Genomic DNA, 27747 nt, shown 5'->3' on the forward strand with positions numbered 1-27747 from the left:
AACGTGGGGTTTCTCTGCACATTAACACACAGTCAGTTAGAATGCCCCCTTATGCAGCACCCAGGTTCCTTCTTTACCCAAAACCAGCCTCAAACCTTTCTGCTATGAGTTTCACCTGATCACTCCCTGGAGAAAGTGTATATCCTTTAACTGGAGAATCACGCTTGATTTAATTTACTTGGTAAAGTACTCTTTTCTCCCAAGCACCCAACCCAAGCATCAGTTATATGTGACACCTCTTGGTTTAAAGGAAAGGGTTAGGGAGCAGAATATTTTGGGCATTTCATTTGGGATAAAAACCAACTTTTTATTTTGAAAGGGAGGGTTTGGGACAATGGAATGAATAGAGATTTTAGTTTTGGGGGACAATGGCACATTCAAAAGAAAGGCAGGGTTATGGGAAATGGAATCAATGAGAAAATTCGTTTTGGGACACAGCACGTTCAATTAAAAGGCAGGGTTTTGGGATTTTCGTTTTGGGACCAGCGACACCCCTCTTCTGTCAGAAAAGTCTGGGGTTACAGGAACAATAGGGTTACCTAATTACTTTATAGGCTATAGTGGTTAAAGCACACTGGGAATGAGATTTGTTAATTTAGAATTTTAATAAGAATCATTGTGTAATCTTTTCTCTAGGGGTATTAATGAATTATTTGTAATCAAATGTGCTAAGGGTCTACACAGTTTTGCCCCATCCACAGTTAACGGAAAGGATTGATGCAGGTAGTTTCCCCCCACACATTTAGTAGCTCGGGAGGCCAGCCAGGTATGAGACCCTCTTTTGGGAACAGGTAGGAGTCAGCTCACACCTCAGGCAAGGATAGCCCAGCTATTCACAGCAGAGCCCAGTCAGGATTTAAGCTGTCTCCCTCCGATGATACTCCCAGCCTTCCAAGTGAAAGACTCCAGCAAAAGAGTTCAGCAAATGCCAGCAAGTGTCCCCACTCCAGTGTCATAGAGTATTGACATTATATAGGACCTATGACACCATCCACATTATGAATATTTATGCAGTGCCAACCCATTTACCCAAGCATCAGATTGGACATTTATCTTTGCCCTCCCTTCCCCCTCAGAAGGCTGACCTCTGCCAACTGATAGGATAAGGAATTTATAAGATCTAGATTATGGATAATGAGTGGAGGAGAGAAAGGATTGTCTAAAATGACCATTTGAAACTTACACAGCAGCAACTCAAAAAGTCACAACAAGGCAACTTTTTGTTATTTACAACTGAACACAATAATATATATTTTCTGATTCAGCCTCATGCCGGACCTAGAGAAACTATTTTGGTCTCGGCACTACCTTCCTGGAGCGCGTTTTCATTTTTTTCCCTTTTATACCTTTTGACGAGGAGAGGAAATTACTGACGGGCCCATTGGTCAGTACTCACCCTCGAAAACCAGTTATACAAGATAGCTGCACCATGTGAGGACAGAGTGCAGGATTCACATACTCCAACAAGATTCAATAACCAAGACTCAATTAATTGGCAAAGGGAAGTCCGTTTAATGGTACACACATTAGCAAATGGAAATCAGCAGCATCACGAACACCTGCCTCACCCCGACTTCCCCAAACGTCAGTCAAACAGCCTCTTTTATGGGCAAAATTCATCATCATTGACGTCTAATTCTACAAAAAATGATCAGGCAATATAATTGGTTGGGAAAGGTAACTTAAGTATAGGTGGTATATCTGTATATGGAAATAAAGCGAGTGGATTGGATGACTCTTATCGGGTGGACGTCTATGCCCATCCCTCAACAACACACGTGATTGACGTCACTACAAGTACGACGTCTCATTGGTTACAGTGTCTATAGGACCCTAGATTACATGGCCCATTGTGATTGGGCAAGTTACACATTGAAAGTTAGAATATTTAGCATTTCAATCAACGCGAGGGGTCACGGTGCTAAACACTGTAGATCACACGTATGATAAACGTTATTAAATGCTTGATATGACTAAAAATACCTCGGAATGAGCATACACATTGATGATAGTTCCTGTGTTCCTTTTTGTTTTTCCTTTCTCTCGAATTTATGTTGTATATTTGTCTGTCCTTGTGGGGCCCTGTTTAATAAAATACATTTAAAAAACTTGTTTTTGTGCACGGTGCACTGTTGGACCTTGATCTGAACATTGTGGATATGTCAAATGGATATTGTAATATATAACAATCATAATGTGTGTAGTACAGTAACAACCTGGCACTGAAGAAGGATTAACTCCGAAATGCATTAGCCGGATGGGTTTTCTGGTTTGCCTTAACAGACAGCATTAGCTTTTTTGGTGATGTTTAACCAATTAAGCGCAAAACTTTTTTGTACCTAAAGAATCCATAATTTTGAACATTAAATAAGATTATATTTTTGAATAATCACCAAAGTTGGCCTGAGTTTATTAAGAAACAAAGAGAAATCGATTAACCCGAAGTGGGAATTTGGGGTGTGCAGCCCACACCGAAGGCATAATAGCCTAGGTCTTTTTTCTCCATGTTTACTTTCTGTGCCCTACATGGTGGCACAAGATAGTGGGCTGCACCCCACTAACAAACGAATCTACAGGATCATGAACTACTAGAACAAAAGGAAATTATCAGTAAAAAAGCTGTGCACTCTCGCCTCTCTCTTTTCACCATTATTTTCACTTCTGTGTAATATTGAGAGTCTGCACGCGACTATGTCATATGAGGAAATTGAAAAACTAACTGACACAAGAGCCACAACTTTAGGCTTTTCAGCAGAGGAGGCAAACAAAATCCTAGGTTTGATTAAGGAAACCAGTAGCACACTAAAGGACGCAGATCCTAACAGAAGGATAAAACAACTTGAATACACCATTAGAAAAATGATAAATCGTAAATTGCATGCATTGACACTAGGCCGTTATTACAAGGCACAAAGGATACCAAGAGACTTAAGAATTGGACTTAAGCCTACCTTATGCAAAGAAAGTAAGGAGTTCGTGCAAAAATGGGAGCAGATCCTTAATAAATGTTCACTCGACCTGATCTTACTTACAATCAAAGAACTTTCTGTTAATCTACAGACCCTAGAACAAGAGATACAAACTTTATCTGCAGAAATCGCTGAACTTACAAGCAAGGAGTCATTGGACGAAATACTAGTAGACATTAATATAAGGTTAGAGGGATACAAAACAGATCTGGAAGCAAGAAAAATAAGGAAATTCAGGAGAGACACGTTAGATTATTTGCGAGACGAAGTCTACACATGGGCAGATACATTTCAAAATCAACCTCAGAGACCACGTAACCCTAACCCGAACTCGGAAAACAACAGTTCAGACACAGACTCCAACAGAGACGAACAGACCTCGCAAACTCAGGAACAAAGAGCAGAAGGAGGGAGCGGCACCAGTGGGGCGACTCCCAGTACCAGTGCACCATCACGACAAACGTCTTTTTTAGACAACCAACAAGGAAAATTGAACGAGGAGGGGCAAGAGGAAAGGGCACCGGAGTGCAAACGAGATTTCAAGCACGAACAACCTAGTAGTGAACATTTCAAATAGAACACTTACCAAACAAGTTGAAGAAGTTCTACAGAAAGGTCTCAAATGTGTACCCACTTATAATACCAACCTATTCAACACTAAAGTAGAGTTACACAAATTGACCAGAAAACTAAAACTTAAAGTTTTCTTTGCAGAAATGGAAAATACTGACTCTACAACAGAACCATCAGATTTGGTTGAATTCAAACCTAAGAGTACTTTTTCTCCACCAATTAGTGTTCCAGCAATCGACATTTTTGAAAAAATGGTTCCAGCAGATCTCAAAAAGATCAAATATGGAGCAACGAAGAACAGAAACCTCAGTAGAGGATAGATGTCAATTGTCCAAAACTTATACTCTGATGAAAAGATCACTATAAGACCAGCCGACAAAGGGGGCGCATTAGTTTTACTAAACACCTCAGATTATGAAAATGAATGTGAGAGACAATTGCACAACCACAACGTTTACTCAAAAATAGATCATGACCCGACCATGGAGATACTAAAAGATTTAGAAGAACTCCTTGTCAAAGCAGAAGAAAGAGATATGATAACAAGCAAAACGAAGGCATTTCTACTCAACTTGAAACCCAACATACCTCACTTCTACTTGCTGCCCAAAATTCATAAGAGTCTCATTAACCCACCTGGAAGACCAATAGTAGCTGCCACAGGCGGGATTCTGCAACCATTAGGCACCTATATTGACTTTTTTCTCAAACCTTTAATACAGAAAACATCAACGTATGTGAAAGACAGCACACACTTCGTGAATATCATAGAAGAAGTACAACTCACAGAAAATGACAATCTTTTCACTATAGATGTGGTAAACCTTTACACAAGTATCCCTCATCATCTGGGGCAGGAGGCCGTAGAGTGGCTCCTTCTACAGGAAGAAGAGATAGGAGCAGTGAAGGAATTTATTTTGTCACTACTCTCCTTTATTTCAATGAACTCTTACTTTGAACATAACAAAGAATTCTACATCCAAACCTCCAGAACAGCCATGAGAGCCACAATGGCACCAGCTTACGCAAATGCGTTTATGTATCAATTTGAGATGACCCATATCTTGCAAACAAAAACCTGAATGGCAAAACAAATTGAAAAAATGGGTACGTTACATAGACGACATATTTGGCATTTGACAAGGAACAAGAGAGTCACTTGACGATTTCATGATTTACATTAACAGTGTTGATCCACAAATTCAATTCACCTCAGAAATTGGTAACCCAGGAATACATTATCTGGATATTAAAATCAATGTACACAACCAACAGATCACTACTTCTTTGTTTACTAAACCCACCGGCAGAAATAATTTATTACATCGCATGAGTTTCCATCCACAGAACACCTTGAAAATATTACCCTATGGACAAATGCTGCGACTAAAAAGAATCATCAGTGATGAAAGAGAATGCGAACAAGAGCTAGAGAAACTAAGTAGAAAACTTAAAGAAAGGGGACACCCGAATGAAGACCTACAGGCAGCAAAAGTGAAGGTACAAGCCATAACAAGAGCTAGTACCCTTGTGCCAAAGGACACAAAACTATCTCCATCACTGGTATATGTGTCGAAATATTCTTCTCAAAGCATGCAGATCAGGAGATGCATAAACAAACATTGGACAATACTGAAAAGTGATGAAAGAACTAAAACCCTCTTTCTAGAGAATCCAACTTTTGCCTACCAAAGATCAAGCTACCTAAGGGATCTCCTTGTCAACACAAGAGACATTAGAACCAAAAGGAGTAAACCAAAGAGAACAGGAACATTTCCATGCTTGAATTGCAGCAATTGTAATAACATCATTAAAGGGGGACTAGTCCTGCATCCATACATGGGAGAGAAGATCGCAATAAAAAGTTATGGAACTTGCAAAACTGAAAATTGCATTTACTGCATAAGTTGTCCATGCAGACTTTACTATGTTGGAGAAACAGGACGGAAATTGAGAATCCGGATTAACGAGCACAAGTCATGTATAAGAAATAGAAATACCAACTCAGCAGTAGCAAGACACTTTAATGAAAAACAACATAACATCTCCCAAGTCAAGTTCCAAGTCTTGGAAACTCTTGAAGCACCAAATACACATACAGACTCGAAAAAAAGAAGACAACAAAGAGAAGCCTATTGGATAGATCGCCTAGAAGCTTTGGCACCGCAAGGACTTAATGAGGAATTCGATCTAAACTGCTTTTTGTAATAAATAAGCCTGCTGTTCACCATGTAATGTAAAAAATAATAATATTGCAATGTTCTATGTTCATCAAGTAAGCATATATCACAATGCTGCATATGCACTATGCTATGAAACAGTTTGGTCCAGCTTTTAATCAGTCTGTAAAATACTGGAGAGGACACTGCTAATCTATAATTGTTCAGTGGCAGCACACCAATTTTTAGATAGACACTGTCTATAGTTTCTTTTTTCCTGTACACAGATTTATGCAATAATTACATATCTACATGAATCGTTTACTGTGCATCTAGGTTTCGTGTATCACATATCTTACCCTAACACACGTTTATTTTCACAATTTACTCGTGCATATTTTTTAACATCAATAGAAGTACTAAAGTACTCATATACTAATACTAAAGCAGCCGTTAACTTCGATACCACGTGCTTTCACAAGCCTTAGTACACTCAGTGTTAACACATAAGTTGATATATTGATATAGAGAGGCACGGATAAACATATTCCTAAACATCAGTACGTAGTGCAGACTGCGGCACACGTACAATTACAAGCAATTGAATTGAACTGTGTTTGCCACAACCAATATGGCCGACACTTAAGCATACGCACGGCCATAATGTTTACCTAACGTTGCCTAGGGCAATGCCACGAACCGCGAGTATCAGACGCCATTCGTAGAAGACAGAGCAGGACGCTGCCTGCTGCACTCTAGGTAAGATGTGTAGACAGAATGAAGATGCGCGATCTCCGATCGCATTAAATACTAATGTCAGTGTAAAAGAAGGATGACAGAAGATAACACGTTTGGTCTCTCCATGTCAGGCAGTGTTATTTGGAAGAATTCAACACGCGCACAAACTGCGTTTTTTTGCATATCTTGGCTAACAGGTCAGTGACACAAAATACACATCGTAATGCATAGTCACATGGTATTAGCACTAAGTATACCGGCCATTATGCACCTTAGCATGTTAAGGTTTACATTGAAAGTTAGAATATTTACCATTTCAATCAACACGAGGGGTCACGGTGCTAAACACTGTAGATCACACGTATGATAAACGTTATTAAATGCTTGATATGACTAAAAATACCTCGGAATGAGCATACATATTGATGAAAATTCCTCTGTTCCTTTTTGTTTTTTCTTTCTCTCGAATTTATGTTGCATATTTGTCTGTCCTTGTGGGCGCCCTGTTTAATTATTTTTTTTTTTTAAATGTTTGTGCACGGTGCACTGTTGGACCTTGATCTGAACATTGTGGATATGTCAAATGGATATTGTAATATATAACAATCATAATGTGTGTAGTACAGTAACAACCTGGCTCTGAAGAAGGATTAACTCCAAAATGCATTAGCCGGATGGGTTTTCTGTTTTGCCTGAACAGACAGCATTAGCTTTTTTGGTGATGTTTAACCAATTAAGCGCAAAACTTTTTTGTACCTAAAGAATCCATAATTTTGAACATTAAATAAGATTATATTTTTGAATAATCACCAAAGTTGGCCTTTTGAGTTTATTAAGAAACAAAGAGAAATCGATTAACCCGAAGTGGGAATTTGGGGTGTGCGGCCCACACCGAAGGCATAATAGCCTAGGTCTTTTTTCTCCAAAGTTACACCCCTAAACATAAATCTCCATTTTAATTAGCAGCATGCAGAATAGACAGCCAGGTGCCTAGTGTCCCAAGATTCACCCTTCCTCCCTTCCATCAATCAGTGTTTTAGGGCTATGTGTCAATTAGTTGGCTGGGTATGGCCTCGGATCTGTAGTCTCTTATCAGGAAAAGTTATGGCATCCTCGGGTTCTGGATGACATCAGGCGGTGGTACATCTTCGCGCCTTTCTGGTCACGTGTTGGTTCACCATGAATCTGCTTCATTTTCCAGCCTTTTGTGCATTTATTTACGTGTTCCCTTGGCCACCTGCATGGGCCTCTCTTATCTTGACCTTCACGGGCGGGCTGGTATGCTCTGTAGTTGGAGTCTCGTGAGCTCATGCTCACCTCCCCTTCTCTGGTCAATCTCGATTTCCCCGGCATGAGCCTCTTTGCTGAGTTTCGAAACTTATCCTGTCAAGCCTTTGGCCGCCTGGGTACATTTCTGCTTTCACAAAATGGAGTCGCAAGTGTACATTGTGCTGTATTGAGGTAGATATATGGTTGGCGCTTGCCGCTCTATTCTTCTACTAAGCATTGTAGGCAGTATCGACCTCTTAGCATCTTGCGTTTCAAGCTTATTTACACACATTCAACAGGGCGGTTGCTTCCATCTTGTCTCATGGCACCATTCTCTTACGTTTTACCAGTGTCTCCCCCATGTATCCGTTATAATTATCCTTGCAGTTACTAACACTGGCATACGTGCTTTCAGTAGCCAATTCTGATTGTTCTCGGGGCTGCTCAGGCCCTTGGTTTATTTCCATTGGCCTTCCATTAAGGCATTAGGGGTCTCCTCGTGGACCGTGTGCAGGTATTCCTCATGTTGCATCAGCGGCTGGTACGGCTGTCTGATAGGGTACCGTGCTGCCCAGAGTTGACGTGTTATGGCTGCTTCACCGGTACCGATCTCCTTATGTACATGGGGCAGAGTCCCAGTGCGGCTCTCTGTTGGTTCATTTGCTCCTCATACGTCACGTACCTCGGCGAGTACTTTACTGGCAACTCGCAATGAGGGGCAGGGGTGCAGGTCATATCTGAGACCTCCTCTACACTCACCCCTCTGGTTGGTTCATCGACCACTTCTGCTTCCTCCTTTATATTCAGTTTCTTTGATTCTTCAGATTCTTGTTCATCGTCTTCTGGGTTTATACAAGATGGTGTGAAAGTATGCAATTCTGGTGTCCATATCTTTATTACCCCTTTCAAGCTTCCTGCTGTTCTCACATGCTCATCTTTGTTCCAGGTCATCAACTGGCATTGTCCATTTGGACTGCAGTAAATCCATTTGCCTTCATACCTCTTCGTTTCTTGGGATAAGTGAATTTTGTTCCCTCTGGTGAAAATTCACTGGCCTTCACAAAGTCCTTTATCTCCTCATCTGTCAGGTCTCTACGCTTCCAGCATGGCTCGACATCGACCATAATTTTCATCCAAATGGCCTTCTTTGCAGTTTTCTGGCACTGTCTGATGATTCTCTTGATAACACAGATTCCTAGCAGCACCATTGCTAGCAAGGCTCCCAGAAACTTGAATATGTCAGCCATCCATTGTGGGACCCATGAGAATAGGTTTCCAAACCAGCTGTCGTCTTCCACTTCATCTGTTTTATCGATCATCTGGTTCTTCAGGGTTGTCAACATGCTTATGGCCTCTGTAAGGGTTCCATTTTCTTCGTCGTGTGATGGTATAAAAGTGCAACATGATTCTCCAATGTTTGCACAAACACCTCCATCCATCGCTGTGATCATGTCAAGCACATATATGTTCTGGAGAGTCATCAGCCGGACTGCTCTTAGTTCTTCTATGATCGCGTTGAATCCTTTTATGGTGGTATTGATGGTCTGCACTGATTCCCATCTTCTTATCAGCAACCACTTGGTGTTTGCACCAACCTGGATATGCGGCAAGAGTATTGTTGTAAATACGGATGAAGTCAGGCTAAACAGCCTGTGTTCGTAGGGAATGGCATAAAATGCGTCCTCTGATTTGGCAGAGAAGTAATTCTCTCTCTTCATCCTTGACATTAGTTCCACAGACCTCCTTTTCCTCAGGTGAGCATCTGCTTTCGGGAAACTGTCCAAATTCAGTTCATTTTTTGGAATCACTAGTGCAGCAATGTGGATGTTCACCAGTGTGCATATGCCTCCCCAGTTCCTCTGTAGTCTTATGTAGGCCTTGGATCCACATGCCCAGTAATGGTCCATCAGGACTGTGGTTCCTTGCGACATCCCTGGGGCTTCATATATTCGTCCGCAGTTTTGGTTCTCCCCCATTTTCCTCGTGCCATTACTTCTAAAGCACAGTTTCCGGTTTTCCAGCGGTACTATTTGCAGGGGGCCTCCTCTGTCTTCGACCCACGTTAACAGCTTTACCAATTTTGGCCATAGTGGTTTACATAGTCTTTGTGAATTTTCTATTGCTTCTTGGCAGGCTCCAAGGACCATCCAAGCTCGGCAGATTACAACTCCTTCTTCCCAACCGTCTGGGGAAACTACTGATCCCCAGATCTGCATTTGGCCTCGGTTCTTCCAGATTTGAGCTTCTTCTGCCGTTTTCCCTTGGACGTTCAGTCTTGAGTTTATTTCCCACCTTATTCCTGATCCTTTGACCTCAGGGTTTTCATATCTAATCACATGATTCTTGGTGTGCACCCTGTTTCTTGTGTTGATGTCTTGGACAAACCTGTCTTCATCAGGGTAGTCCTTTTCGTTGGCCCTTATCAATGAGGCGTCTCTTCCCATAAATTGTCCTCTGGTGTTGCACATCGCTACGTGTGACATACAGTGTGCTGTGGGGACATCGATTTCTACAGCCACAAAGATTTTGGACTTGCCCATGCTGTACGGCAAGAGTGCACAGACGAAACATTCTCCTTCTGATTGCCTTCGTCCTACTTCCTTCATGTGTCAGTACCAAATGTTGTTTCCAAGATGGGCTGTGCTGTCCAAGTAATCGTTTAGTTCGTTGTCAGTTTTATATGGGCTTCTCTTGATTCTTAACATTTTTCTGTAATTGGCTATTACTATGTCTATGAATGCGTCTGTGCTGCTCTTTCGTTCAGGTAGTCTCTCAGGTATTATCCTTGGTGGTGCAGGTCTCACTTCCTGCACTGCAGTAGCAGAGGAAGGGCTTGCATTTCTTTTCCTCCCCTCATGCACTCTTTTGTAGAACTCCTCCCACCACATTTGGCTTATCATCCTCCCACCACGTGGCAGTGTGGCTCATTAGTTACTTCTGGCGTTGGAGCTGGCGTGCTCTTTGTTATTGTCTCAGTGGTTTACTTGCCCAGCTCCTCATGTAGCTTCTTTGCTCTAAGTATGAGCGGAAACACATACTCGACTACCTCATGTGTTTTCTCAGTGAGTTCTTTCGTGGCTTCCCCCGTGTTATTGAGGGATTTTGCTATGCCATCTCTGTTTGGTTTCTCGCTTGGTTCCCTGTTTTCTGGAGCTGTTTGTTCCACGGGTGACTTTTCTCTTTCAGTTGTTTTGGCCTGCGGTTGCGTAGCCATTGACTCTTGCCCTTGTTTGTGTGCACTCAGTGTATGGGTGCGTGCCGTGGACAGTGCTGCATTACCATTCATTCCGTGCTGACCCTGTCTCCAGCTTTTCTCACCATTCATTACTTCAAGTGTATACGTATTACTGCTAATTACATTCAACTATAAATCGTTTGCTTTATCATTAGTTTTTCTTGAAACAGGGATGACAATATAAGGTCTGGGTGCTTTTGTGGGGCCCAGACGTTCATTACCTGGTGGATGCACAGACATTGGGACTCTTCGTGCACCAATACAAAATGCAGTTCTGATAGAGACAAAAATACTACAATAATCACTTTGCATATACATATAATGGCTTTGAAAGGCAGCTTAAGCATCTCCTTCCAGGAAACCGGGTGCGCCCTTCCGCTGGTGGCACGACTACGTTACTGTTTTGGACCCCCATTTCAAACAAGTCCATAGTCAATAGTTTATTTTTCTTCTTATTCTAATCTCGTCGCTCAAATGTTCAGTAAACACTAAAGTGACAAGTGCTGTTCAATGTCCCCCCTCTTGCGAGTGATGATGATAGTCTCTGAGTATGGAGTACAGTTCCTTTGCTAGACTATGGGAAAAGGTTAGACTATTGTTTTCAGCACATCATATTTAATCTGTATTGTTGTGGGAACCGCATTCCCAGGGCACTCTTCCAACTCGCCTTAGCCCTGAGGATATGCAGGAAAATGTTCACAGTGACACCATGAAAGGATGGGTTTGGTACAAATCACGCAAAAATAAAATATTTAAAAAATAAAAATAAAAATAAAAGTGAATGAGAAGGTAGGAAAAAATAAGAAAAAGTTTGAAAAAGGTAAACACGGCTGTGAAGTTCGTGTCTCTGTTCCTTTCACTTAGTCCTTCGAGGTCGAGTTGCTGAACAGTCTCTCTTTCCCTCATTTACTCCACTGTGGAACGATGATGAAGGAATAGAAAAAATAAGAAAAATGAGACCAAGATGTTGGTATCCTCGATTTTGCTTTTCTCGATCTGTCCTACATTAGCAGCATGAAGAACTATGTCTTTGCTTCCTTGCTCTGTTCCCGGTGGGAGGATGATGAAAGGTTTTATCTTGGATCTCCCCCTTCTAAGGCTCTTCTTAGCAGTGGATGTGCAGAGTTGCTTCTTAGTTGTGACGCAATAGCCCTCAGGAGTCTGTTCAATTGAGCATTTTTTGCTGGATCATTAACAAAAGCGGGCACATCAATGCTGCAGGGTCTGCCCACTAGTTCTGGAAAGTCTTCAATGAGATGAAAGAAAACATGAATCGATACCGACTGTCTTCAGGTGTTAATGACATTTGCTCTGATTCTTTGGCTCTTAGGTCACAGGCCTTTCTTGCAGGGTGATCAGTCTTTGTCTCCTTGATCTGTCCCTCAGCGAAAGGTCTCACTGGAATCTCCTTAGGAATTCTCGCTGGAAGTTGGACAGTTCCACTTGGAGCATGATGCCATGGAGAAGGGTCTTCATGTGTAGGAAATTGACTGGATCTCTAAGGAAAGTGACAACGTCAACATCAGCAGGCCTTCCCACCATTTCTGGATAGTCTGTGACTAGCCTAATCAGGACGTTGTGGGCTTGCTGCGTGTCTGCAGGGGACAGGGACATTTGCTTTGTTTTGCTGGGTCCTGATCACAAGTTTTTTTGTTGTCGTGAGCAGTTCTTGCACTTTCCTGCTGCGGGGATTGCTACTACATGATTCAATTTACCCCATATTTGATTCAAGAAGTCATTATTTATGGGGATCTCTGATGAGAGTCAGTGTATCTGTGGTTCTCCCGACCAGTCCTGGGCACTCCTCTATGATTCGAAAGAATAAAAAGTAGGTAAGTTCATCAATGACCGCTTGAGGTGGGAGCATTAGTCTTTTGTTCACTGTGTTCGGGCAACTCGGCGAAGACCTCTGTGATGACAGTCAGTAGTTGCCTGATTACCTTCTTATTTTCTGGATCTTGAATGTATTCTGTGACACTTGTTTCTCTCCCTATGAGTGATGGATAGGTCAGTATTACTAACTGAAAGTGGGTGAGTACATCCCACTTAAGACTTCTGCTGGGGTGAATCATATGTCCGTGAACAAAGTCTTGATACTGGATGCTTCAGGATAATGGTTTTAGTTTACAGGAGTGTCCTATTTTACTGTTTATTAGAGTCTGAGAGTTCATGTTCAATGCATTGTGGCTCAACGTGATCAAGCTACCTGTGTCACTGCAGTTTCAGAATATGCGTTTTCCTTCTTTAGCCTGCAGTTTCAGCTGCACATTGCGTTCGTTTGAAAGTCTTGTATCTCATTCAGTGCTTGGAGGAAAAGTTCAGTGTACAGCCACAATTTTCACAGCGAGTTCTTTAGTTTGTCTCTTCTGCTCGTGCATCCTTCTTCCTTGCCATAGACCTTGTTTGCACGTGCTGAGGCCCTTCCCCGTTGTCTGTGGATTCCTCAGCGGTAGATGCAGTAGGAGTGCTCTCTCCTATGAACGGCTTGATATCGTTCAGGAAGGTCCAGGCTCTTCTGCCCACGAGCTTAACAGCGGACGGGGTGCAGTCCTCTATGATAAAAGGGCCATTAAACCATGGCTCGTTCCATCTTTTCCTTGTAAAATTCCTCACGAGGATGCTGTCTTCAGGGAAGACAAGAGGCGCACAAAGGCTGTGAGCTGCGCCTGCATCAGCACTATCTGTTGTGGTTGTGGTTTGTGCCGTGCTGTCCCCTTCCCGCCGTCGCTGCAGTTGGCCTGTAATGACAGTGGCACTGGATTTGAGACAGTCCAGATAAGCTTTCATTTCTTCTCCTAGAACCTCCCTAGTTGTCTGGGCATCATATCTAGCTCTGTCTCGGGGGGTAAGGGGAGTCCTCATCCTTCTCCCAGTAACTATTTCGTGTGGCGTGAGATGATGGTCGGAGCCTGGTTGGTTCCGAAGCGCATACAACGCCAGTGGTAGGCAGTGCATCCATCCCTTTCATAATTAGAGCTTCAACTTGGCTATCCTTTCCTTGAGCAAGCCGTTGATTCGTTCACATATCCCATTTCCCTCTGGATGATACGCCGACGAGAACTTGTGCTTTATACCAAGCAACAAGCTAATCTGTTCGAACACTACGTTCACGAAATGAGCCCCATTATCTGATCTCATTACCTCGCACACCCCCCATCTAGGGAAAACCTCCCTCACCAGGAACTTAGCAGTACAGGGAGCGTCAGGGTGTGCACAGGGACCTGCTTCTACCCACCTAGAAAAGGGACACACCACCACAAGTAAATACCTGTACCCATTACCCACCTGAATCATATCGACATAATCAATATGAAGGTGCTGGAAAGGTCCATTTGGTCTGTGGATGACTCCTCTCACTACTTTTAAAGTGTGTCCAGAGGTAAATTGTTGGCAGACAATGCAGTTTACCATAAAGAATGCAACATGCTCTATTAAATTCGGTATAAACCAGTCTTCGGCGAGCGTTGCGGCAAGATTTTCTCTTGACATGTGTATGGGGTAGCGAAGCTGTTCTAGCGCTACTTTTAGAAGGGTGACAGGCATTACTGGTTTACCAGTGCTGTCTTGCCATCATTCCATCTGAGGGGTTTAAAGAACACCCTTGATGCTTCCACAGATTTTTCTCCTCCTGAGGTGCCTCCCCCTGGAGCTCCATTAACTGAGACTGCCCCATATTACTATAGGCTTCTGGTATGGCTCGTGCTACCATCATTCTCTCATGGGTACGTGCCACATCCACGTCCATGATTGTTTCAGCTTTGGATGCCATACGTTTGGCTTCCGTGTCCGCTTCATGATTCCCACGTGACAAGTATTCTGTCCCCTTGGTATGAGCAGCGCATTTTACGACCGCTATGCCCACTGGGAGCTGTAGTGCTTTTATCAGCCTGTCCAACAGGGCTGCGTGCAGCACTGGCGTGCCGTCTGCTCTGAGGTAGCCCCTCCTTTTCCAGCGCGCCAGTCGTGCGTGCACTGTTGACGTCACATAGGCGGAGTCACTGTACACTGTCACTTCCTGGTCTGCGTGATTCTCAATGGCGAGTATCAATGCCACTAGTTCTGCAGCCTGTGCAGAATAATGAGATGGTATTCGTGCACTGACAAGTACTTGGAACTCTCCATTCGCCATGTGTTTGATCACGGTCACGCCTGTATACCTTTGTCCGTCTTCTTGGTCAATTCTCGAAGACCCGTCAATAAAGACGATCTCCCCACTCGCAAGGGCATTTTCCTTTACCCTGGGGATCTCATCATAGAATATCTCATAGTTCGCACAGTCGTGTATAGGTTCTCCCTCTGTGACTGGCTCAGCTATGAACGTAGCAGGGTTCACAGTTTTGCATCGCACTACTTTGAACGATGGATTCGAGATAATCACCTCGTAGGCTGATGCTCTCTGAGAAGTCAGCGTGCCCTTTGGCTTCTCTAGTATGACGAATAGTGAGTGTTCAACATATAGTGTCATGGAGCACCCCATCACAATGGATGACGCCTTCTCAACGCAGCAGATTCATGACCGAGTCCAAACTCCTGCTGTAATATGCTAAGGGTTTATACACCAGCGAGGTTCGCTGCGCGAGCACTGCCGTCATAAGATTGCCATCAGTATGAGAAAACAGATAGAATTCCTCAGCATAATTAGGAATCCCGAGGACTGGGGCCTTACAAATTGCCCCCCTGAGTTCTGTAAACCCTTTCTCCATTTCTTCATTCCATTCAATTTCTTCTCTCGTCGCCTGGGCCTTTTTAAGGGCATGTAACAAGGGCTTGGTATATGAGCTGTAGTCAAAGGTCCATGCTCTGACATAGTTGCACAGGCCTAGGAAGCTTTGCATTTGCGTGCTTGGCCGTGTTCGTGATGGTCTCAGCCCTTTCTGGAGTTACCTTTTTCCCCTCATGTGAGATTAGTTGCCCTATGTACAACACCTCCTGTTGGCAGTACTGCAACTTGTCCTTGTCCACTTTGTATCCCTTCTCAGCTAATATAGTCAATAGCTGGACAGAGTCATGTCAGCATTGCTCTTCAGTGATGCTGCAGATTAGAATGTCATCTACATACTGCAAAACAACACTGTCCACCACAATATTGCTTAGGCCCATTTGCAGGACTCGGTTGAAAATGGACAGAGATTCGCAATACCCCTGTGGCAACCTCGTACTTTTCAGGTGCATTTGTCTGAAAGTAAATGATGTCAGGTCTTGTGAGTCACGGTGCAATGGAATCGAGAAAAATGCATTTTTCAAATCGATCACCGTGAAGTATTTTGCCTCAGTGGGTATGTTGCACAAAATTGTGGATGGATTAGGGACTAGAGGGAACTTGGCTTCGACTATGTCGTTCAATGCTCGTAAATCCTGGATTAAATGCCAGGACCCTCCCTTTGATTTCTTGACAGGATAAATCACCATGTTGCACAGTGATTCTGACGTCACTAGGATGCCCTGCTCCATCATGGCAGAGATTGTCTTTGCGGTCCCTTCATCTGCTTCTCTGGACATGGGATGGGATACTGTCGTGCCCGTGGCAGAATTGCTCATGGTTTCAATTTAATTTTTACTTCGCCGGCCCCCTTCAGGAGACCTACATCATAAGGCCCTGTAGTCCATACTTTGGCTGGCACTCGGGCCATGTCGTCATTGAAATATTCCGGGCATACTAGCGCTAACATCATCTTCTGCGGCACCTCCCGCTTGATCATTTTGACCCAAAATATGAGACTCACTTCCACCCATTTCTCTTCTAGGTCAGGGTGTTCTTCGAACAGATCATCATCGGTGACGTCAGTCACTCGATACCCTTCTTTGATGGCGACAATCGCACACCATGGTCTGTCCTCATCATCATATCCTTCAACTAATACTACCTTTCCTCGCACCGCGGCAGATTGTATTGTTAATGGAAATACTTGTCCCTCCTCTTCGTGCATGGGTATTTTTGGCCTGAATAGAAACTCATCAGGGGTTCTCATAGGTTTGTCTGCGAGGCCTGGCAATCCCGCCATAAGCACTCGTATACCATATGCAAAAACTTCTGGCTCCAGTGGTACAGCTCTCATAGCTGCAGGTCCAGAGTATGCTCTGATCATTTCGCACATGTTTGCATAATGCATTCCTGGGGTTGAGCACACTATGCCATCCTCAGTGAACGAGATGGTCATATTCAACTTTGTCATCAAGTCCCGACCCATGATATTCACCGGGGATTGACGAGAATACAATAAAGGTACATTCATGTCGCACTCTCCCACTGAGACCGGGAGTGCATCAGTAAAGGGAACTCTGCTATGAGCTCCAGTAAAACTCTGGGTATCTATGGCCTCGCTGGACAAGGAGAACCTGCCTTCTCGTATGCGCGAGCACGTTGCACCCGTGTCAACTAAGAAGGAATATTCTTTCCCCCCTATGGTGATATTTACTCTGTTAGGGTCTGGTGTCACTGATAGGATAGAACACATCAGAGTTCCCTGTGAGCCGTCCTATTTTATATATAGGTTCGGTCCACTGTATACCTGTGGGTTTCCCCCACCAGAATTAGTGCCCTGAGCCACTTGTGGCAGTGTCTCCTGGGGTTGTCCCTGTGGTACATTCTCCATGTTCTGTGGTTGGACCACTTGCTGTGCACCTTGCAGCAAGCCAACCGCCTGCTGTTGCACGGTATAGTTTTGTGCACTGCCCTGTTGTGGGGTAGCGGGTTGATTCACCATGCCTGCCCCATCCCTTGGTTGTTCTGCAACATGCTTTGGCTTCTGCACATGCGCGCCACATGTCCTGTCACTCCACACAGCCAACACACTGGCGGTGGTCGGGCCATCTGTCCATCTGGCATAGTCAGACTGCCCATCGGTGCGCTCTGGGGACCATTTTGAACATTCTGTAAACCTCCTTGGTTACCGCTAAACCCTCCCTGATTACTCTGCCATCCTCTTCCTCCAAATCCCCTTCCTCTCGGGTAAAATCCCACGTTACCCTGATTAGTCTGTGGCGGGTTAGTTGCACACTGTGCACTCGATTCGGCTGGGCTTGTTAGCATGGCTCCCTCGAGAGCATACTTTGAGAACTTGCTATGCACTAGCTTCGCCTCTTCTCCCTTACGCGTTGCCTCTTTCTTCCGATTCTTTTCTTGCAACAGTCTACAGCAGGGGTGCACAACTGATTTTGACAGAGGGCCGAACGTCCCCTACATGATGGCTATAGTGGGCCGAAAAGTAAATGTGGGTGGGGCAGTAGGCGTGGCGTGGCGTGGCAGGAGGCTTTTTCAACCCCTAATTTTTATTAAACACTATGCACCATTGCCCCCACCCCTCAAGCAAACACTATGCCCCATGGCTCCCACCCCTCATGCAAACACTATGCCCCAAGGCCCCCACCCCTCAAGCAAACACTTTGCCCCATGGCCCCCACTCCAGAACCAAACACTATGTCCCATGGCCCCCACCCCTCATGCAAACACTATGCCCCAAGACACCCCCCCTCAAGCAAACACTGTGCCCCATGACACCCCCTCATGCAAACACTATGCCCCAAGGCCCCCACCCCTCAAGCAAACACTATGCCCCATGGCCCCCACTCCCCGACCAAACACTATGCCCCATGACACCCACCCCTCATGCAAACACTATGCCCCAAGACACCCACCCCTCATGCAAACACTATGCCCCAAGACACCCACCCCTCAAGCAAACACTATGCCCCAAGACACCCACCCCTCAAGCAAACACTATGCCCCATGCCACCAAGCATGCTCCATGCATACATACTCATACAGACCCCAACCCCCCCACCCCTGCATACAAACTAACAAGCATACACCATGCACCATACAGACCCGAACCCCCCACCCCCAACTCAGCACACAAACCCACAAGCATACACCATGCACCCATACAGACCCGAACCCCCCCACCCCCAACTCACCATACAAACTCACAAGTATACACCATGCACCCATACAGACCCGAACCCCCCCCACCCCCAACTCAGCACACAAACTCACAAGCATACACCATGCACCCATACAGACCCAACCCCCAACTCACCATACAAACTCACAAGTATACACCATGCACCCATACAGACCCGAACCCCCCACCCCCAACTCAGCCCACAAACCCACAAGTATACACCATGCACCCATACAGACCCAAACCCCCCACCCCCAACTCAGCACACAAACCCACAAGCATACACCATGCACCCATACAGACCCGAACCCCCACCCCCAACTCAGCACACAAACCCACAAGCATACACCATGCACCCATACAGACCCAAACCCACCCACCCCCAACACAGCACACAAACTCACAAGCATACACCATGCACCCATACAGACCCGAACTCCTCACCCCCAACTCAGCACACAAACCCACAAGCATACACCATGCACCTATACAGACCCGAACCCCCCACCCCCAACTCAGCACGCAAACCCACAAGCATACACCATGCACCCATACAGACCCGAACCCCCCACCCCCAACTCAGCACACAAACCCACAAGCAGACACCATGCATCCATACAGACCCGAACCCCCACCCCTAACTCAGCACACAAACCCACAAGCATACACCATGCACCCATACAGACCCGAACCCCCACACCCCCAGCTCAGCACACAAACTCACAAGCATACACCATGCACCCATACAGACCCCACCCCCAACTCACCATACAAACTCACATGCATACACCATGCATCCATACAGACCTGAACCCCCCACCCCCCAACTCGCCAAACAAACTCACAAGCATGCACGCATACAGACCCGGACCCCCCACCCCCACATCTCAACATACACTTCACTTGCACACAAACACATTCAGGCAGACCCGACACACACCCCACCCCCGCATCTCAACACACACTGCACTTGCACACCAACACATTCAAGCAGCCCTGACACACACCCAACCCCTGCATGTCAACATACACTGAACTTGCACACAAACACATTCAGGCAGACCCGATCCCCACACCCCCTCCGCGTCTCAACACACACTGCACTTGCACACAAACACATTCAAGCAGACCCGACACACACCCCACCCCCGCATCTCAACATACACTGAACTTGCACACAAACACATTCAAGCAGACCCGACCCCCCAGCATCCCCTCCGCATCTCAACATACAATCCACTTGCACACAAACACATTCAGGCAGACCCGACACACACCCCACCCCCGCTTCTCAACATACACTGAACTTGCACACAAACACATTCAGGCAGACCCGACACACACCCCACCCCTCATCTCAACATACACTTCACTTGCACACAAACACATTCAAGCAGACCCGACACACACCCCACCCTCGCATCGTAACATACACTGAACTTGCACACAAACACATTCAGGCAGACCCGACCCCCCCCTCCGCATCTCAACATACAATCCACTTGCACACAAACACATTCAGGCAGACCCAACACACACCCCACCCCCGCATCTCAACATACACTGAACTTGCACACAAACACATTCAGGCAGACCCGACCCCCACACCCCCTCCACATCTCAACACACACTGCACTTGCACACAAACACATTCAAGCAGACCCGACACACACCCCACCCCCGCATCTCAACATACACTGAACTTGCACACAAACACATTAAGGCATACCCGACACACACACCCCCTCCGCATCTCAACACACACTGCACTTGCACACAAACACATTCAAGCAGACCCGACACACACCCCACCCCCGCATCTCAACATACACTGAACTTGCACACAAACACATTCAGGCAGACCCGACACATACACACCCACTCCGCATCTCAACACACACTGCACTTGCACACAAACACATTCAAGCAGACCTGACACCCCCCACCCCCGCATCTCAACATACACTGCAGACATACAAATACAAACACACCCATACACACCCAACACACCCCCCCCACCTCTGCATCTCAACATACATACAAAAACAAAAAACACGGTCAGGGCGGACCCGAGACAGACACACACACACAACATACAGCCCAGCCCCCTCCCCCAATGTACTTACCAGACGTGCTGGAACGCTGGCGAGGCTTCTGGCACTACGGCTGGCGTGGCAAGCAAGGCTGAAATGCCTTCCGGCATCAAGCCTTACTGGCCACGCCAGCCGTAGTGCTGGCCCTCCATTGGTGCAGCACACACGCACTACGTGGCTCGTAGGAGCTGCGTGGTTCGTGTGCACTGAACCAATGAGGGCCAGTGTTTTGTATGTCCCGAAAGACAACAAAGACTTTCCTAATGGAGGGCGGCCGATGCTGCTTGCGGGCTGCCCTCCATTAGGAAAGTCTTTGTGCCTCGCGGGCCGGACAAAACGGCATGGCGGGCCGCAACTGACCCGCGGGCCGTATGTTGTGCACCCATGGTCTACAGTAATGTGCAATTGTCAAATGGATTTCGGCCCACGGTTTAGCTTCTATTCCTACCAATTTTTTTAGCTGTTTTTGCACCGGTTCTGGTAACCCTTGGCACAATATATGATAGAATACAGGGATAGATTTCGTCCATGACTCCTGCGTTTCGAGCACCCACGCGTCTTGAAAACTCTGGATATAAGGCAACGGATCCTCTGACTCTTTCATTTTTCGAGTCATTATAGCTCCCGTATCAGATGTGTCTGGATATAGCGTACGCAGCGCTTTCCATACTGCTGCTCTACAGTTATTAAATGGTGCTCCGTCATGAGAGGTGTTAGTTATGGTTACCCTAGGGTAGCCTGCCCTTTTCCATACATCATCTGCTCTTTCTCCGAGTATATCAATTAGGAGACCCTTGATGTCCCCTATCGCTAGGGAGACGCCCCGTCATTTTTTCTAGCTCCTGATGTCAACATTGGAAGCTCCTTTTTAAGATTCTCTCGGTCCATGTGTGGCCATGGAATATATTGCGGTCTTGCTCCCCCTTTTCTAACAGTGGGAATTGGAATGCCCAATCCTCCTTTTCCTTCTCTATACCTCCTTGGTCTATTGCCGGGGTGGCATTCCCGCCTTGCTGTCTAGCTGGCAATGCCCTTAATCTAATTGTATAGGCAGGTGCTGACACCCCCCTCTGACCGCGGTGTGTTTCTTCATGTCGGCTGGACTGTCCAGCAGACTTCGGTGTCCTATTTATGGACCCGCCAGCATCTGACCATCGTACCTCTCGGTTCCCTGGGAGCCGCTTTTTGCACCGTCTCCCTTCGTCATGCATCACTTCCTCCGCTTCCCCATCGGAGTCAGACTCTGAATACTCCCAGTTTACACAACTTCTTGCATCATCTTCCTTCTGCCCAACTTCTAGTCTATCTAGGGAACGTCCCCTACTCCCACTACTTTGGGTGACATCCTCAGTGTCATATAGCTGAGTGCTCTTTAAGCACTCATCTTCCTTTCCCTCTTGGGAGATTAGTTCCAGTCCCATCTCATCATAAATTTTATCAATCGCTTCCCCGATGCTTCTGGTGTCGAAGTCATCATCAATAATTGTCCTGCTTGTACCTGGTACCGCATCGCTTGCAGGAAAGAACTCTTCTATGTCTTCCCAGTCTACAACAGGATTGGGTTTTTTAACTTCCCGTTGCAAATATTCTAAATCTTTCGCCCTTTGCCTGTGTTTACGCTATGCTTCCTCCTCCATTTCTCTTCCTCTCTAGCCTTATCTACTTCCCTCATCCGTTCATTTCTATGTTCTTTTGCCCTTCTACTTTCCTCATCTTCTCTCTTCTTCACTTTCCTTTCGTGCACTCTCCTTTCTTCCTCCAACTTTATCATGTTCTGCCTGTACTTTTCATAGGCTGCATATTGCGTGCGACTGAGTGATATACCTTGCTCTTCGCGATATAGTTGTTCTCGCCTTAACCTATCCTTATTTCTTGCCCTCTCGTCTCTTATGTCCACTTCTTTCTCCCTTTCCTTTCTTTGCGCCTCGTCAGACCGTTCACTCGGCCTTGCACCATCATTTCCTTTTTCATCTAATTTCAATAGTATCTGCCCTCCCATCCATTCGTCCTTTGCAAATGTTAACTCATTGGTTCCTTTCCGCTTCTTTCTCTCTCTCTCTCTCTCTATCGAGAGGTGCACTCATTTGTGCCTGGCCCTTTCTTTCCTCACCTCACCTCTCTTTGCCCCACAGGAGTCAATTTCCTGTTCCTTCTCTTTCGTCTCATCACTGCTAAATGCAGGTGACTCATATGCAGGGTTCTTAACCAGTGGCTGCCTTAAGTTCTCTTAGTGGGTACAGACCCTCCGACTTACTTCCCTCAGCAACTGGTTCCGGCGGGGCAGGTGGCGCGGTAGGCGTCTCACCCCCCTCCGTACATACATTTAATATCCAGTCTTCAGGGAGTTCTTCTTTCTTTACTTGTTCAAACATTTTCCAAAGCTCGAGAACAGCAAGGTGTTTCTCGAGCTTCTTCCTGCTATATGTGGCATGTAAGAAGGTGGTCATGTGCTGTAAAACAGCCTTAGACAATGACCCATTCTGGGGCCACGGCATAAACATTTTATTTGCGGTGCCCTTAACCCACTCCTGGCTTTATTTCTTCAGCTTTGTTGCATGTTTTGGCAACTGTTTGCACAAATGTGCAAGTGGGGTAACTTCCTCCATTCTTAATTTTGTCACCAACAATGTTCACACAATTTTTCAACTTTTCGCTACTATGAGCGAGCACCACATACGCAAGCTCCAATCCAACTTTTGCGCAAAATTTTTATACCAACAGTTTACTTAAGACTCATCAATTCAGTGGCGATTTCCTCTCATTTACAGAATCGCGTAAAGCAAAAATGCATTGCCATCAATCGATAATACAACAATTCCACATTCAGCATACACAGGACATATAGGACAGACGCTTGACAGACTAGACGGACACCAGCTGGTCATACATATACCTGCCTTCTAATCACTACCCCGTCATGGGATTTGAACGAACCCCATTATGGCGTCTTTAAACGCCTCTGTAGCCTAATGTCCCCCCTCTGTTGGCTCTGGGTTCACGTTCCTTCTGACCACTCTTTAAAGCGCAGGAACAAGGCGAATTTTACAGTTTTCTCTCGGGTGCCCCCCCGGTATTCCTTACAGTTTTCTCTCGGGTGCCCCCCACCCCAGTATTCCTTACAGTTTTTAATTTCAAGTGGCCCCCAGATTTCTTTCCCCAATTACTTCAGGTGCTCGGGTCTTTACCCCTATATATATACAGTCTTCTCTACTTCTAGCTGTTTTATTTTTTCTCTGCCACCCTCCGTTACCTTCCCCTCCTTACTCTAAGGCCTATAAAACCTTTGCCAGGATAATGAGTTTCGTTGTTTCACTCACCGATCGCCTCTTTTCCGCTCTAGAACTTCAGGATCACCGCCCCTTCCTCTTCCTGCTTTGAAGGTTTTCGTCCGATCCAATGCCTGTGGGAATGAGAAGGGTTATGCTTGGAAAGGTGGGTTCCTTCAGACCCACTGCAGATTTTTTTGAATATTTACACTATCATTGTCCATGGGGAGCTTCTCATCCTCAGCCGGAATGGCACAAGGACTCGTGATGTAATCGAAGGCCCAGAGTTACTTCGTGCCGTCGGTCTAAAGGTGTCTTATAACTATATCAATCGATGATCTATAATCGATGGCCGAAACCATCCTCACGCTACCAAGTGTTGACGAGGAGAGGAAATTACTGACGGGCCCATTGGTCAGTACTCACCCTCAAAAACCAGTTATACAAGATAGCTGCACCATGTGAGGACAGAGTGCAGGATTCACATACTCCAGCAAGATTCAATAACCAAGACTCAATACATTGGCAAAGGGAAGTCAGTTTAATGGTACACACATTATCAATATTAGGTCTCCGACAGTCCAGCTTCATACCCAGACACGGTGCTGAGACTGCTCTTCTAGACTTAAAAATACAGATGGACGAGGTGAAAGACAAAGGTAGATTGGCCATTCTCCTTCTATTAGACCTCTGAGCAGCCTTCGATCTGGTTGACCATAAAATCCTGACTAAACACCTTACCACAGCAGCAGCCTTCTCTCCTAATGCGGCCAGCTGGATCCAATCCTTCCTTGCTAATAGAACTACCAGGGTCTTTGTGCTATCAGCATCTGGGCCACCAATCCCTTTCCACTGTTGAGTGCCGCAGGGCTCCTGCGTCTCCCCCACGCTTTATAACATATTTACAAAGCTTCTCTTTGACCGTCTTGACAATCTGGATGTCACATACACTAACTATGTGGATGACACCCATATCCTCATCACTCTCACTGGATACTACACTAAAGATACCAAGTTGATCAACGACATCTATCTTGAGATCCAAAGCTGGATGGCGACTCATAGTCTATGTCTAAACGATGACCAGACAGAACTCTTGATCATTGGTTCCCAAGCCCGCCTAAACAAACTAGATAACCGCTACTCAGCATTCATCATTGATGGGAACACTATAAAAGTCTCCAGCGAAGTCAAAACGCTTGGGGTCTACTTAGACTCCACTCTATCACTAAAAAAACAAGTCAACACCACAGCCTCATCCACGGCCTACACCAACAAACTCATTAATGCCTGTAACCCATTTTTATCCACTAACAGTTGTATTAAATTGGCCAGAGCTCTGATCCTATCGAAGCTGGATTACTGTAACACCTTATTGCTTGGCTATTCTCCTCGAAATTTAAATAAACTCCAAGTTCTCCAGACAATGCTCTAAGATCAGCCTTAAACATCCCTCGCTACAGCCATATCTTAGCCCTTAGAAAGGAAGTACTCTGGCTGCCTGTGCGTGACAGAATCACTCTACGATCGCTAGTCATCACACACAAATGACTCTCCAACACAGCCCCGAAATACCTGACAGATACATTCCGCAGATATCAGTCAAAAAGACCCACCAGATCCAAACACCTTCACCAACTCACCACCCCTAAACACAACTTAAAAACAGCGGGAGGATCTAGCTTCCCGGTGTTAGCGGCTAAATGCTGGAACTCCCTGACCCAAGACATAAGAGCAGAACCCTCTTTCTGGTCCTTCAGAGCAAAGACCAAATCATGGCTTTTCTCCATCAAACCACAACTCAGCAGAGTTAATGAAACAACTGTAAAGACTGTATATATACTGTGAATTTGTGAATGTGCTTCAACCTTGTATCACTGTAAATTTGTGCTGTGTTTGCTTTGCATTTATGACTTGAAATATATTCTGTGACCCTAAGGTTATGCGCGCTATATGAGAAAATAAACTAAACTAAACTAAACTCTGAAATGCCAAGGCAAGGTTTGAGTGAGGATACTGAAGAGAGGAGGACTTCAGCAAGAGAGACAAGGTGCAAAGGAAGGCTCAACACCAAAAATATATCTTCAATGCCTCTCTTCCTAATGGGGAGTTCCAGGCAGTCTCAGAGCTCTCCCTAGGGTGCTGGATGTTAGTGACTGGAGAGGAGTGGAGGTGGGTAAACCGCACTCAAAAGGTGGAGCACGTACAGCAAGTAAGGAGATATGAGACCGTGAACATGGCAAGGTGGAAACAGATGGAAAGGTTGTGAGATAATGGTGGATACAGGAAAGGTAAAAGCTTAGGCCATGAGGAAGAAATGGGAGATCTGATCCTTGTCGAAGATCAGAGATAAGTGACGCTGACTGTCATAGTGGGTGTAGATGGTTCTCTCTAATCATATGGAAAGGGAAGGCTATTCCCCATCTGGGGAGGGACTTAGTTAACAATGTGGAGGGGCATTGGGGCATTCGGTTCTTTATAAAAGATACAAAATAACAAGGTGGATATCAACATCGGCCATATCTCTCCACAGCTTTGTAAGAGGTAGGAAGATGATGGAAAAAAGCTGCATTGAGGGACTCCAAGAGGAAAGATCAAGTCCAGTGGATGTGACTACAAAGATGGATATCTTGGACATACTAATGAAAAATGAATGCTTTACGCTCCGGTCTGCAGTTAACTGCAGCAGAGATAAAAGACAGAATAAGCAAAGTCTAAGATAGAGTGCAAGCACTAGCAAATAATCAACTGTCAACTGATTTCCTAGAGAGGAGTATGAGGCATGACTCCTAAACTTGGAAACTTGTAAAGCTCCATGAGCATTTAGTCTGCATTTCTGCACCATTTTTGCTTTAAGAGGTTTTACATCAATCCCTCTTTTTCATGTGTGTGCATTTACTGCTGCACGTGTTTTCCTGGCCTCATTGTCCATTGTGGGCCCATTTCTACTGAGGCTGTGTTCTCATCTAAACATGGCCGCCCCCATCTACAACGTACCAAGCGCCTGAGTGCCTCCTATTTCCTCTCTCTATCAGGGCTGCTGATTGGATGCCCGCAACACCTTAAGGCCATTGGTTAACTGGTAGGTGTGAAAGCCAGCCCACCGAGCAAGGGTCCCTCTTCTTCCACCCCCCACAAAGCATGGAGTGGCCGACAGGTGGACAACCTGTTACAATACAAACTTGGGCAGCAACCAATTGTACCCTGCGGATCAGGAGTGGGTAATGACTGTGCATTGGGCACTATGTCTCCAGTAATCTCTAATAGCCGTTGAACCATGTTGTGCCCACAACACCCTACCTTCGTGACTTACTTATTCTAACTCATTTCTACTGACATCTCAATTTGTCCTTCTGAAAAGTTATGCTGAAATGTTCGTTTGTCCATGTTTAAAGTAACTTGCATCTAGATTGGAATTTGGCTGACCTTACATCTGCTCTGCCAATTTAGTTTTCTGTATTTAAAGTGCCTTGCATCAAGATGTTACTTTAGCAGCTCTCACATCTGCGCTGACATTTTCGTTTCTCTATGTTTAAAGTGCCTT

General features: G+C 45.4%; 1 protein-coding gene and 1 long non-coding RNA gene across 4 annotated transcripts in view; one reads left to right on the forward strand and one right to left on the reverse strand.

The window, feature by feature from the left end:
* Positions 1-27747, forward strand: part of LOC138582200 (uncharacterized) — a 402442-nt gene that overhangs the window by 269796 nt on the left and 104899 nt on the right. The window lies entirely within an intron of this gene.
* The window catches only part of LOC138582199 (uncharacterized), a 317260-nt gene that overhangs the window by 1958 nt on the left and 287555 nt on the right, over positions 1-27747 (reverse strand). Inside the window, exons 3-4 of one of the 2 annotated variants that reach the window (XM_069653274.1) lie at positions 24255-24337; positions 1489-13681 (exon numbers count right to left, since the gene is read on the reverse strand). In XM_069653274.1, coding sequence (XP_069509375.1) covers positions 8659-10314 — 1656 coding nt within the window. In that variant the 5' untranslated portion in view covers positions 10315-13681; positions 24255-24337 and the 3' untranslated portion in view covers positions 1489-8658. Of the gene's footprint in view, positions 1-1488; positions 13682-24254; positions 24338-27747 lie in introns of those variants that run through there. The other variant, XR_011304973.1, reaches the window with a different exon arrangement.

The sequence above is a fragment of the Ambystoma mexicanum genome, chromosome 3q, assembly GCF_040938575.1.
Source record: "Ambystoma mexicanum isolate Mex_15411 chromosome 3q, UKY_AmexF1_1, whole genome shotgun sequence".
Lineage (NCBI taxonomy): Eukaryota > Metazoa > Chordata > Amphibia > Caudata > Ambystomatidae > Ambystoma > Ambystoma mexicanum.